This window comes from Phasianus colchicus, chromosome Z, assembly GCF_987193195.1.
Source record: "Phasianus colchicus chromosome Z, bPhaCol1.hap1.1, whole genome shotgun sequence".
Lineage (NCBI taxonomy): Eukaryota > Metazoa > Chordata > Aves > Galliformes > Phasianidae > Phasianus > Phasianus colchicus.
The window spans coordinates 79,945,676-79,960,273 of record NC_143476.1 but is presented as its reverse complement, the minus strand read 5'-3'; the positions used below and the strand labels follow the sequence as shown (position 1 = coordinate 79,960,273).

The 14,598-nt window shown below is 38.4% G+C and overlaps 1 protein-coding gene across 3 annotated transcripts in view; it reads right to left on the bottom strand.

Annotated features, from left to right (window-relative positions):
• Positions 1–1,965: 1,965 nt before the first annotated feature.
• Positions 1,966–14,598, bottom strand: part of LIFR (LIF receptor subunit alpha) — a 55,332-nt gene continuing 42,699 nt past the window's right edge. For all 3 annotated transcript variants that reach the window (XM_031594531.2, XM_090132383.1, XM_090132384.1), the window contains exons 16-21: positions 14,198–14,299; positions 12,495–12,662; positions 11,723–11,884; positions 10,597–10,690; positions 9,963–10,041; positions 1,966–9,315 (exon numbers count right to left, since the gene is read on the bottom strand). In XM_031594531.2, coding sequence (XP_031450391.2) covers positions 8,677–9,315; positions 9,963–10,041; positions 10,597–10,690; positions 11,723–11,884; positions 12,495–12,662; positions 14,198–14,299 — 1,244 coding nt within the window. In that variant the 3' untranslated portion in view covers positions 1,966–8,676. The remainder of the gene's footprint in view (positions 9,316–9,962; positions 10,042–10,596; positions 10,691–11,722; positions 11,885–12,494; positions 12,663–14,197; positions 14,300–14,598) is intronic.

Here is a 14,598-nt window from a genome sequence, read left to right as displayed (position 1 = left end):
CAAAAACGAAATAGCCAGTTATCAAGGTTTCATTCGAACTACCACAATACTGCTTTTCTTAGAACTAATAAATGGCACACATACAGCGATGCTGCAACCTTTATTCATGTAATTTAACAGCAAATGCAGGGAAACACTGGATGCAAATGCTACAGGCGGCGATGTGTTAGGAGCAGATAGCACTGACAGACCAGAGAAAATAAAGTTAGGCAGCAAAAAATGATGCACACAGATATGAAGCCAGGCAGCTTAAAGCCCCCTCTGTGCCCATGTACTCATGGTGAGGAACAGAAAATCCCAATCCTCCATCACTACCCAGCCTTTGAACTCGGTCAGGCTATTGTTACAACTTACATTGTTCAGAAGGCCCAAACACTACTTGAAACTCACGCTCCTTTTGGTTCTACGATTTTAATTCTTTTTTTTTTTTTTTTTTAATTTTTAATTAAAAAAAAGTGCCTGTATTACTGGTTCCCAGTAGTCAAATGCACTCGGGATGAAAAGTTCCAGATCACAACTAGCTTGAGGTATTTTTTCTACAGTTACTATATGTTGTAAATGCAGCACAAAAAGGTGTGTCAGTAATTGATTTCTGCATTGACTTAGTAACTAGGAAACAAGCACACACCCAGAGGTGAATCCTTGCAATGAGAGGACTTGCTACATGATTGGTAAGAACACTACTAGGATTTCTGCCTCATCAGAGCTTCAAGTAGTGGAGAAGGACTAGTGTTGATTATGGGGAGATCAGAGACTACCTTGCATCTTCAAGGGCCTGTACTCTCTCTCAAGCTGCTCTTGTGTATGGTCACTGCAGTGGTAGAGGTCAGCAGTATAGCTGGCCTGAAACCTGTATATATTACATGCTGTGTTATGGCACTTGTCTATCTGCACAGTACTAAGCCAGTGGGTCACTCATTGGTTCAGGTGCTGTAGTTAAATCACAGAATCATAGAATCTCCAAGTTCAGAAAAGACCTGCAAGATCATCCAGTCCACATGTTCACCTGCAACTAGTATTTCCCACTAAACCTTATCACTTATCTGAACATTTCTTGAACACCTCCAAGGACAGTACCTCAACCATCTCCGTGGGTAGCTCATTGTAGCCTCTGACCACTCTTTCAGAGATAAAATTTTTCCTAACATCCTATCTGAATCTCCCTGACATGTCTTGAGCCATTCCCTCTAGATCAATCACTAGTACACCAGAGAAGAGGCCAACACCTACATCACCACAGTCTCCCTTCAGGTAGTTGTAGAGAGCAGTAACGTCTCCCCTGAGTCTCCTCTCCTCCAGTCTAAACAATCGCAGTTTCCTCAGCTGCTCCTCATAAGTCTAGATGAGACACAAAATTCCTTGGATATTGCTAGAAGAACAAACAAGTATTGTGGCATAAATATCTGCAAACGTAAGGCCCATATTGGGGCCCATAAAGCCACCATAGAGGCTGATCATCTCAGTTCCACTAGAAGATCTTGAGAATGTGTCCTACACCAGCCAAACCAACCCCATGATCCTCATTGAGGATCACTTCGTCCTGCCACTACATTCTGCATTCTGGAATAGGGATGTCCACCACACAGCCATCCATCAGAAGCAGCTCTGTCTCCTCACATCTACAAGCCCTCAGCTTTGAAATCACACCTCAACCCCCCATTGTTAGAGCCATAAGGGAGACACAGGTAAGGGAGGCAGCCCACTTCTTCTCTTCACATTGCATGACATGAACCATAGAGCTTCAGTGTACACTGTTCTTACATGCTACGAAAGGCTGTGCTTAGGAAAAGCAGATCAGAGAGTATTTGCGTTACTCTACTGATCAAGAAGCCAAGGCACTGCTTGCCAGATCCTGAGGTTATTTATTCTGGCACAAAGTTAAAATAACTCTGTTTACACTGGAGCATGTGCAGAACTTAACTCTTACTTAAAAATAAACATGCAAGCAAGGAATATCAAAACATGTAAGAGCGTAAGAAAATATATTTATTAAATTCCATGGCAATACTATGGTAAAATTGTTAAATACATGCATATTTTTAGACACACAAGCAATACAACAGGAATTACAACAGCCAAGCAAACTAGTTTTAAAACACTTGCAAAGTTGGTGTCTTGGGTTAGTCTCACGTGTCATCTAGCCCACTGGAATATTATTTCCCCATCGTGATCCCATGCTTCCATTTTCAAGCATGCATTTAACTGCTAAGCTAATAAATCTTCTTGTTGATACGCACTGTTGAATCACTACTTTACTTGGTATACTACAACTTCGTTAAAGTGCTGTATGATTATTTTAAATTGTGAAAATTTGTTGAGTAGCAGATTTGGAAGCTGGAGAACTTCGGTATCATTCAACAACAGAACTATGTTAAATGTTAGGTTTAGTGCATTAGGATGACTGTTTTGACAGTATGATTTATTGATTTATTCTCAGGACTAATTTCTACAGATGAACATTTCAAATTGGCAAACAATATTTTCACTACTATTTAACAAAAGTCCATTAAAATATTTGTAAAAATAGAACACAAAACCATCTCTAAAAAAATTATTTATGCTGTAAAAAGACGGTATAAAAAGAGATAAAAAAAAAAACCCAAAACATTGAACCATTGAACCTGTTCACAGTATATATTTTAAAAGTAACAGCATTAGAGTACAACAAATTTTTGGGTGACTTGCATGACTCCACCAGCTCTGCTGCTTCGTGTGCCACAGCTGGGCTGAAGTTCAAACTACCATTATCATCAGGTAGGGTTTCAGATGAGAGTTATCTTCTTTTTTGGCCATCTGACAGGCTACAAAGCTTACAGTATTGTTTACCCTAAGCCACTTTAAATCACATTAAGGAAACAATGTCATGGTGAAGTTTAAGGATTGTTTTATATCTCTATTCATACTGCTACTAAAAGGTGTGAGTCTTCACAAATCTATTTTACTCTGCCCACTTTAAGCTTTTTTGAATTTTTATCAGCCCAACTAAGGAAAATGAAAACATTCAATTTTTATGCAGCCTCTGGTTAAACTTTACTTTCTGGGCACTACAATTTGCAAATTAAACCAAATGAGTTGCAAAGTTATTGAAATGTGTGGCTGGCAGAGTGCTCATGGAAGCTGTGCATCTAATTCAGCAGCCTTCTTTCTGGTAACACCAGTTGAAATGCAGATTTGGGACTGTTCAAAATCCTCTCTACAGATAAAATCCTCTCTACAGTAATAGATGAGGATGCTAATTGCTCTGGCTCACCATAGCATCGTCCAGACACACAGAGAGGGTGGCACTGGCAAAGAGTTAACTCCATCCCCTGCAGCACTCTGCTCACTGACCAGCTCACTGCTGAGCTTCCTGGTGAAGCTCAGTCTTCAAATATTTTCTGGAGACTTTTTTTTGTTGAAAAAGTGAGAGAAGTTGATAGACATTTTTGTGGGGGGAAAAAAAAAAAGCATTGTTATGCACACTGGGACAACTTGTAAAGTTATGGAAAACTCTGCCAATATAATTTGAGGTTTGTTTGCATAATGTGCAAAAAGGAAATAAACACTATCATAGAAACACTGGGGAAAATCCAGAGTTATATAAGTGATGGAGGAGGGGAAAAAAAAACTGTTATGGAAGAAACTGTTTTCCAGCTTCTATGAAGATATTTAAAAACTTAGGAGAGGCATGAGGAAATGAGCTTTTAAACACTCCAGTGTTCCTCAATCTCTGTATGCAACTTATAGGGTTGAAGAATGTCCTCCCAGGCTTGCTAACAACAAGTCAAAGAAGAATCCAACAACAAATCTGCAGATGTGCTGACAGCATCTCTAAACATCAGTCACGCAGGTCACTGCTAAGTGCACAACAGCACGAACTCCGCACAGGATGCTGGGAGGAGTGCAGATGGCAGCCATTCCCCCTGTGAGAAAATGCACCTCCTAAGGCATATACTCAAGTACAGGGCTCTGAAAAACCATGCTTTGGGAATCGTAAGCCAATACACACCTAGGTACATAATGCTGCTATCACATATTTGCATGAAAAGTTAGGACCTTACGTAGTGTTAAAAATTCTGATGCCATTGGATTTGAAATCTTCTAAGCCTGTGGCAGAGCAGAGGATGCTATTTACATGGGAAGTTCTTGATACTTTTATGGTACAGAGCGTTGTTAGCAACTTGATTCTTGAAATATTACATTTTCTTCCTGCATATTTCAATTTTTTTTACTGTATTTTTATCTACTTCTAGATACAAATATGCTATTTACAAAGAAATTATTGTCTAAAAATAGAGGATACAATTTCTCGTCACCTTCTGATAGCGATATTCAAATATCTTCTCCCTCCAGCAAATCCAGTTACCCTTAGTTTTGCTACCGTTTATGTTCAATTGAGTGTGGAGGACACCATAAGAGGGAATCTCACTGCCTTCAGCTCTAACTTTATTCTGTCGGACTTGTCAAGAACAAAAAAGGAGAGAAGAGACTTTTATGTGCCCCTTCAGAGCAGGCCTGAAACACCCTGATGCCCTGTGCCCAGAAAAGGAAAGTTCTGGTCCCCCTCATAAATGTGAAAAAATGTGTTGCATTTGCCAATTGTGTTGTGATGGATTAAACAGCTACTGATTTCCTTTGACAATCAATTTATCCACAAAAGCAGCAACTATGGATAACAGAGTCAGCAACAAGAGCAAATACCACTGGTTAGGTCCTAAGTCTGCATTTGCAGCCACCACATAGCTGGGGAGATAATTCACTGCCCATCTGTAATATTAGCTTACTATTTTGTTGAAATATTTACTAGTAGTTCTGTGAGGTATATCACATTCAAATTTACAACTCCAGAATTTAACATACAAAATCAAGATCCCAAGTTTGCTCCTGTATGTCAGTCAGAACAACAAAAATAATGAACAAGTCAAATAGAAGAGCACATGTTACATCAGACATGACTGATGTTCCATGCATCAAATGAACAGTACTAAAAATCATAACAAAAACCAAACCCAACTGTCACATATGACAGTCCTGGCTCAAAATAAAAAGCAGCAACACTGGTGACTTGTTTCAGAGAGAAACAGCTTGACATTGGCACCCTACATCTCTGGACATCGATTCAATCAGAGGATTGAAGCACTGAGTTAGGAGTGAAGTGTTTTGGACAAAAGCTCTTCTACTTGGAACCCTTCTGTAATTTTTTTCCTTTTCCCTTTTTATATTTTTTACTCTAGGAAAAAAAAAAAAAAGCAAAAAGTTGAAAGAATTAGAACAAAACAGATGTTCAATAAAGGAAAAAGATCTTCAGAAAATGACGAAAACGCGTTACATTTAGTTTCCTAATACATCTTTCAAAAACAATGGGAAGGGGTTTCACTCATATCTAGTTTGACCACACAGACTTACTGGGAAGCCCAAAGGCACAAGTACAAGGAGTCTGATCTCCTTTGAAGCCCAAAGTTTCAGTCTTACAATTGACATCAATACATCCAGAGGCTAAACAGCACCATGCTTTGAAAGTGCTTTTGGTATGGAAGACTATCTTAAACATGCTTCATTGGTTTAACAAATCACTTGGGCTCAAAAAGCAAGTCTATTCTCTGATGGTCCTTGTTGTTCACTCTTACTGCTCCATACATCCACACCAAGGGGTGTCTTCGCACGGACACTATAAATGAGCACATATTCTCTCACTAATACAGCATTTGGATTTGCTGCAGAAGATTTAAGACAGACATTTGAAAGGAGTCCTCGCTGGTAGTGTACAGATGAAGCCCCACTGCAGGGCTATAAACCAAGATTAAAGATACAGTAAGCCATTGCTCTTAATGGGACTCTTCTGCCTACATCCTGGAAATCGAGACACAAATCAAATAAAGTTAAAAAAAATAAAAACAGCAATGGATAATTAAGTGAGAGTGCTATGGTTCATTAAAGACGACCCTATGTTAGGGGAACTCTCTACCACCTAATCAGGGTAAAATAAAGCAATGATTTTGCCTTTACTGAAAATGAAGAGAAACATGAAGGAGAACCTGAATATGTGATATTTATGTTGAACTGATTCTCCTCAAGAGCACTGCAAAAGGTGTTAGGTTGCCCCTTGTGAGCTCTGAGCGCTCTCTGCTCACCCTGGCTTCCAGTCTACTGAGGTAAAAACTGCTAGACTTCGATTTGGTGTTGCTTCTTGTGAAATGCAATCATAGGAAAGCACTGTTATTCTCTGAGATCAGCTATTCCCCTGCAGAGTTTTCATTTTTCCTATGGATCTTCATATAACAGTAATTGCTCCTCTGTATTGAGAAACTGTTCCACTAAACAAAAATGTAATAAACCACACTCTGTTCTAAACATCTTCTGCTTTCAGTTAAAAGCATAATCTAAAATTTATTAGAACATAAATGTATTAGAAAATAATAATAATAAAAAAAAACGCCAGAGTGAAAAAAAAAAAAACAACAGGCTTTAAATGAAGTATTGTGAGCTTTGGAATAGAAAGAAAATACTGCTACTATTAGGACCTAATCGCTGCCTAGCTCTCTAGCACAAAGAGTAGAACTGCTTCCTTTTATGTATTAATTTAGTGTTCTGAATAACAAGCAGTAATATGTTAGGCATTAAACTTTCTCTTGTAGGGATGCCTGCTGACAGATGGACACCAGCTATTCACATTGTCTTACTTCTCATTTGCAGCCTTGTTCATTTCAAAATTCATCCTCTAGAGCAGAATCCTATCTGCACTTTCCATTCTTCAGACAGACCATGTATTCTGTCAGGCCCGCAAACACATCTAAACTTACTGTCTTTACATTCCAGAAGGCATATACAGTTGTTAGTGATGATGATTTGGAAGCTTCTTAGTGTTTTGCCTTTAGTGTTCTGTCAGTTTTGAAATCCCTCTGTGTTTTCATTCTATGGAGATGGCAGACATGTCAGTATCTGAAACTGCAGCACCCATTGCAGTGACTAGGTTTAACCTAACGCTTGGTTTTACTTTGATGGCCAGGTTATGTGGCTCAGTAGACTAAACATCTGCTAAACTTAGCCATCCTTCTGGTCTGTTCTCACACCATTACAGCTAGCAACTTAGTCAATCCAGCCTCCTTATCTGTTAGAAATCTCAAATCCACTCATTCATCTTATTTTTTTTTTTTCAAATGCCACAAGCTAGTTCAGGAAACTGAAATATACACTAAGATTTGGTTAGGACTTTATGAAAACCCTTTTTGATCAAGCGCTTAAAGATCTGACCTCTCTTCACTGTGTTTTACAATATGGAACAGGTAAATTAGAAAGCACTTTGTATTGTAAGCTAGTGAAACTCAGTGTGCTACAGTTGGAAATTTGCACAGTGAAATATTACAATTACAGATGCCTATAGATGCATACAGGAAAAAAAAAAATCCAAAGATGATTGTTCTGAAAACTTCTTTCAGCATACAAATTTACATCATTTAAGGTATCTTTGCATCACATGTCTAGTAAAGGAGAGGTAGAATTAGTGGCCTTAAAACCTCTTAAGGTTTCTGCCACTGCAGAAATCCCCCTTTGCACTCCTAGATTTGTAGGAAAAGGTCCTGTTGGGTGGACAATGTGGAGAACAGCCAGGCAGCAGGTAGCACAGCTAACATAATGAAGACCATCCAAAGAGCAATTTGTTCTCACAGAGCTGTAGTACTACATCTGATTTCTGGTGCCAAATGGCTTGGACAACTAGTGTTAGTGGTCAGAGATTTCCCCATGGCTTACATTACTGCATAATGCAAAGATCCTGAATACTGTGGGGGAATGGAATAGAGTACGAGTTGAGGCAGGAAGTCTGGAGTTCAAACTATAAAATACAAAATGCATTAGTGCAATACATCAAGAAATATTAACTCCTTAACCAAAGGACAGAAAAAGTATATATAAAGTTTCTATGCTGTTTTTTTTTTGTTTGCTTGTTTTTTTGTTGGTTTTTTTTTTTTGTTTTTTTTAAACTTCATGCAGTTCTTGTTGAGGTTTAAATCAGTGTTACACTTTTTTTCTCAAGTTTGTACCCCTGAGTCAAACACTGAATAAACATTGTACAGTAGGTACAGAAACTAGTGTCTAGTTAAGAAGCAACAGCTTTGAACGGCCATTGCTTCAGAAGTGTTAAACAGTGACAATACCTTTGCATATGGGAGAAAAGTAGAACTTTGATTTGTTGTTAGTTTATCACTAGGTAAAAGACCTCAAGAGTTTCCAACCATATCCTTATAAAACATTAGGCTGAAGTTTTCAGTAAATGAAATCTTCAAGTGAGCATACCTGTTGGGACTACATCATTTGAGTATGCATGGTTGAGAACAACTACAACAAAGCAAAGCAATCTTTCCAAGTTATGAGTTGTATGAGACCATATTAGCCTTCAAACACTATCTGAATGTAGGCAGAGTTCTCTGACTATATTTATCAGGAGATCTAAACTCAATACCACTTATATCCAATATATTTTACTACAGTAATAACTAGATTGCTATAATTCTGGCCTCAGCCTCTATTAAAATGGAACATCAACACTTTCATTAACTTAAACATGGTAACATTCAGCTTACTAGAACCTCTGCTGACTGTCTCCAAGAATAACACATGCTTTTTGCACTTTTTCATCCTGTTTCATCAGGAACAAGAGCTTATTTAGAAGGCAGGTTCAGGTGCAACGACGACTCACTGTTAATCATTTGGCTTGTTTTGAAAAAAGTGTGTGAAGGACCACCCCGTGTTACTGGGCTTGGGAGAGTCTTCATCATCTTTTGGGGGAAGCAGAAACTGTCGGGAATTAATGGAGCATGGGCTCCCAAAAGATGCATTTTCATTGTTGCTTTCAGCTGATCCAGGAGAATCTGGAGTGTCCATGTTCCAGGCATTTGTGTTTGCTTGAGGTCTGTAACCTGCTGTCTTATCTGATTCTTCCTCGGCAGGTGAGCGGCTTTCTATTTTCAGAGCACTGACAGGCAGCTGCATTTGTGGCTTATAGCCAGCAGTAGTCACTAAGTCTATTTCTGACTCCTCTTCTGGTTTAGTTTGAGGCTGATACATTGACTGGATGTCAATGTAAACCACCTGAGATAGCCCCACAGGTTCATCCATAGGGGGATTTGAAATTTCCTCTTCAATGATAGGGGGGCAGTAGGACACAACCACGTGGTTTTCTGTTTCTGAGTCAGACCCATCTTCAGGCACAATGGTGTCTGTTGTTGCGGACATCATCTCAGTGTCTTCAATTTTGGGAGCTGCAGATTGTGTTTCCACCACTTCAACACTATTTGGGGTACAGGGATTCATTTCCAGTGTTTTAAGTGACTTATTCCCCTGAAGTGAGAAAAAGAGGGCAGAAACTGAGCTAAAAGACCTGGAAACCCTGATAGTAACAGCTTGTCCAAATTAAACCTGCACTGTGTCTTGCACTTATTCCATTGCTATTAATACAATCAAACAACCAGTCAATCAATAAATGCTTTAATTTTTACTTTCTGGTTCCTCACACACTCCTGTTCATGTTAAAGCTATTTCAGCCAATTTAAAGAGACTCCAAATCTTGCAGTAAGTGTTTGAGAACTGTTTCCTCAAATCTCAGCTTTTTATAATCCATTCAAGGTTATTTAAATGTTACACTCAGTTGCAGTGATGGTGCCCACTATATGTTACCATACTTTCTACTTCCCCTACCAGTAAGACAAAGATAATAACTACCTGGGAGTAACATAGCTATTTACTAAGACTCACTATTAGTGTTGCAGGACAGAAATGCATCAGCTCTTTCCTAGTTCAAACTTTGTAACTACGTAAACATTATAGTTTCAGATGTAGTTTGACAAAAGTTACACAGCATCTTGTCATGTTCCTCTTTGCCACAGAGTTATTTTACAACTAGAGTAGAAGACTCAAAGCCTGCAGAAGACTTATCTGCTCACTGTGTCTTCTAGAAGTTTAAAATGCAGATTTAAAATAAAGGTTACCTCACAAATGTTCTTCTGAAACTGCAGTGCCTTACTGTTCTCAGGATTTGGGATCTCTGGATAAAACGTTTCTTTGATCCTTTAAAGAGGAGAGAAAGAACTCGTCAAAGTTACCAAGCCCTGAAACACATTGCCAATACACTGAAGGCGTCAAGAATATTTCACTTTAATTCACAATACTGAAGACATCTGGTATAAAGATTCAGTATGTTATACTTTCTCTAAGTATTTAATGGAAATAGCAGCAAACTATTCTGTTTTTCTTTTCTTTTTTTAAATTAGGGAACTTGTGATGCCACGTTTATGAGAACGTGAAGGTGAGATGTTTACCTGGGTTTTTGTGGATAGCTCACAAATTATGCTTTGGAAAATGATTTATAAACAGGGCTCACGGGAAGACAGGCTCCTGTAAAACCCTTTTGTATTCCTCGTTCTGACTTATCGCCAACTCAATTTCTTCCTCACCTTCTAAAACATTATTTTGCCACCTTCTTTTACACAAAGGTCTGTCTGTAAAAGTCCACTAACATATTTGGGCACCCACAGAAAACAAGGAGTTACTCAAATAATCAGAAACACTGATGCTAAAGCAAACATATTCAAAAAACGTTCAGAACTGAATGTAGATATTTACCATTCCCTTTTCCTATAGCAAAAGATGCTTGCCACCACTCCAAGCAGAACAACCACTGCCACAGGTATGAGAATTGCAATGATTAGTCCTACAGCTGGGGGACAAAAAAGAAAAGGTACTAAACATATCCAAAGTTTCCAGCAAGCTTTATGCCTTTTCTAACAGCCCCACAGAATAGAATCTATCTCACCTAAACAAAAACTCAGCTAACAATTGCCCATAAACAATGACCTATATCATAAACTTCACCTTTTTTGGGAGACCAGAAGTCAATCCATAAATAGAGTTGATTCAGTGACAGCTACAGAAATCAGCCGATTATTTCTCTCTGCTTGCTTAATCACAAAGGCGCAATACAAGACGGATTGCCACTGCGATTTCTGTTCTCAGTAGGCACTGGAACAGCACTTTCAGGTTACTTGAGCTGGTTAAATCTCTGGTAATGGCTCTTAAAGGAAAACAACACTGCACAAGCTGCACTGCCTTTTATATGGTTTACAATGCTTCTAATTCCCAAGGTTGCTCTCTGATACATTCCCACTGCCTTTCTCTGTTGATGTTAAGTGCCTTACATTTGATTTTTCATGTATTTTTGTTGCACCCCAGTGTTTAGTCTTCCTTTCACATGACTTTTTTTTTAATTCTTGTTCCCCAAAGTCAATCTCTTTTTTAACTATCTTTCAGGGTTTGTTTCTGTCAGGGGATTGATAAAACTGAATTAAAAGCAGAAAGGCATCTGTTTATAATTCTGAAACGGGTAAATATTTCCACAATGTGTTTCTTCCCATCACGTATTAACAGACAGATATTCTTCATGGGAAACTTGACAAAAACAACAAGCTGCTAAAGAAGACTCCATACTATAACAGAAGTTTGTCAGTTATTTCTTCTGCATATATTAGCCTGAATTTTATAAGGTAGCTGTAATAAGAAATGACTTTTTTCTCACTTTTATCATTTTGTGTTTGTTTGTTTTTTTTTTAAAAAAGGAACTAACTAAATAAAAAAAAATAGACTATCTGAAGTAACCAGGAAAAAAAAAAACACAACAAAAACACCTCAGTTTTACATACATTGGACAGCCCCTGCACTAACTAACATTAATGCATAGGGATATTCAACTTACAGTCTTCCTTCGTCACCACATAGAGGCTGTTTGGAGGGCTCAACCCACCAGCAGTGTAGGCTTGTAGGTCTAGCTGGTAACTCGTTTTGCCTTGAAGATCAAGTATTTTCAAAGACTTTTTTGTTAAGTCAGTGATATTCTTAACTTTAAGTTCTGGATTCCCTGTTTGTTTAGAAGAAAGAAAAGCACGCGCTGTAAAAAAGGATTCAGAGAGCCATCCTCAGCATTAGCAAGTTTCAATCAGCTTACTAACCCCAAGTAGCCCTCTGTTTTAAGCAAAACTGAAGCAGAGTGGTGCTTGGCTGTATGGCAGCAAACACCACAGGATTTTGCTCAATTTTTTACACTTGTGTTTGTCCTCTTAATTCACTGTGAGACAGACCTCAGTACTGTACAGAGATGTGTTTGCAATATGGGTCCTGGTAGATACCCAATTTACATAGCCAAATAAATTCGCCTACATCTCTTCCACCCAAGACATCTGCACACAGGGCAGTGTGTCACACTGACACTTATTCACTGCACAGCTCTATGCCCTCAGCTAACTCGGGTGTTCTCCAACTTTCGTCTTATATTAAAGAACAACTATGCTAATCAAACAAAGAGCTGATATTTCAAATGCCATTGTTATGTATCAGGGGCCAACTACCAACAATATCAGTGACGAATGCAACTGAACTATAATATCTCTTTTCTTTTTTTAAAATGAAATTAAAATAAGGGAAAAAAAAAAATAAAGCTTGAGCAAGGGAATGATGATCTATAGATTTACCTGATTCCAAAAGCCTAGGCTTTAAGGAATCTTTTTCACCTTTTGCAAAGGAAAGCCGATATCCTTCTAAAAACCCCTGACAATCTTCAATAGGCATGTCTTCCCACTTTACCAATATTGAATCCGAAGAAGTTTCTTCTACAGTAAAATTTGGTGCACGTTTTGGAGCTGCAGGAAGAATTAAGAAAGGAGAAGATAGTCAGTAACAGCCTAGAGTTAAATGCTGAATCCATGCAAGTGTTGCATCAGTTTAATTTCGGGGCTGGCATGTCCAGCTTTTCCTAAACATCTTTCCCTCACTCTCAAAAAACACCTGAACAGGTGACATTACAAAGACACAAGTACATTGGTCTCTTTGATATTAATTACTGCAGCTTTATCTAATAACACCAGCTGAGAGAAAAATCTCTTCTTGGGCAATGTTTTTGCAGACCCATACACATAAATACCCTTCTTCATATAACAAATGCCAAAAGATTGCATAAGCATTCAGAGCATATGAACTATTTAGCTTTTAAAGGCTTTAGCTTTGTGATTGCATAGCTTGTCTTCAAATTAAACAAACTTCACACTACTATTATGGAAACCTATCTCAGCTTAAAAGAACAGCCTCAGCAGGCATCACAGGTCCTTACTGCAATTTCTGGAGCCTACTGAAAACATCACAGTAGGTGTTGTATAAGGTCTTGTAGCTTGACATAGTCTGATGTCAGACAATAATCTACCACTATCTATCTGCACTGAACTCATGTTTGAGAATGCATCTATTTTGCTTTGATGATTACCTGTCCAAAGGCAAATTTGATGTTCAGAATAAACCTACAATCTTCAGCAAAATGAATATCCTTATTTTCCAGTGACCAGTGCATTTTTATTATCCAAGGCTTTTATCTATTTGTCTTGGAAAGTTTCTAATTCTGCTGAGAATGCATACTGAAAAACCTTCTGGGAGACTGTTGTTTATTTTTACAGAAATGCAAATGGATGAAAGATGAGTTTCTGGAAAAATTCTCTCAATTTCACCTTCAGCTTTAGCAATGATATAAACAACAGCTTTTCCAAGGGATCAGATTAGTTCAGCAGCTCAGTTTTCCAAGCACAATCTTCCAGGAGAAACCATGCAAAACTTCGAAGTGAAATGGGAGCTGTAGTCACATTCCACACAGGAGATGTGATTGTAAAGAGCATCAACAAATTCAGGCTCCTGGAACTAGAAGGCACTCAGCCACTAGTGCATCACCAGGCAAGTAAGCTCAGCCTCAGTCCACAGCCCAAGAAGCTGAAATGAGTAAACTCAGTATAACTCAGTATAACAGGGAACTCATTATGACAGTAGCCAAGGAGGCCAGTTCTCAGAAGTTTGCTTTGACTTGAAAAGTTGATCCCTCTCCTGCAGAAGGGACCATATCACTGAGGCTCACACTGTAACTGTGCCTTCAGCTCCAAAGAACACTGTCTATAAAGCAAACTTTTGCTCTGTGGTGGCAAACCCTATGCCAAAATACAAGCTGGAGGATATATAGTTGTTGCATGCTGAGAACTGGGGTGGATTAATAAATATATTACAATTACGTACAGAGAACAAGCAGAAGTCAGTAGCACTGTATGACAATTTTAGTGTCAATCTTATGCCAGCACTGAGCTAAAAGCAGACACAGTTCAAACTCACTTTGCAAAGATCCTGAATGATAAAGTACACTTACGCAGCTCTTTTGTATACCCAGTTATGTTTTTCAGTAACTGATATCCACTGGATTTGCAGCCATACAGTGAAAAGTTGTATCTCACGCCAGGTCTAAACAGAGCTGCAAGAGAAAAACCACAAGTGAGATTTCACTTATGGATACTGATGCTTCTAATTTTCACACTGCACATACTCACAAAACTGTTTATTAAAAAAATGACAGCCTTAGACTGCAGTATTAGATATAAACACTGTTAGTCACAGTTTTGGAGCAGTAAGCAAATCTAGCTCTTGGAGAAATTTTGTTTCTAAACAGATTCAAAATAAGCTATTAAAATTGCATAAATTGCTCTTTCCATGAGGAAATACAAACTAAAGTTACTGAAACAATCGCTCTACTTTCCTCCCACAGCAGCCATG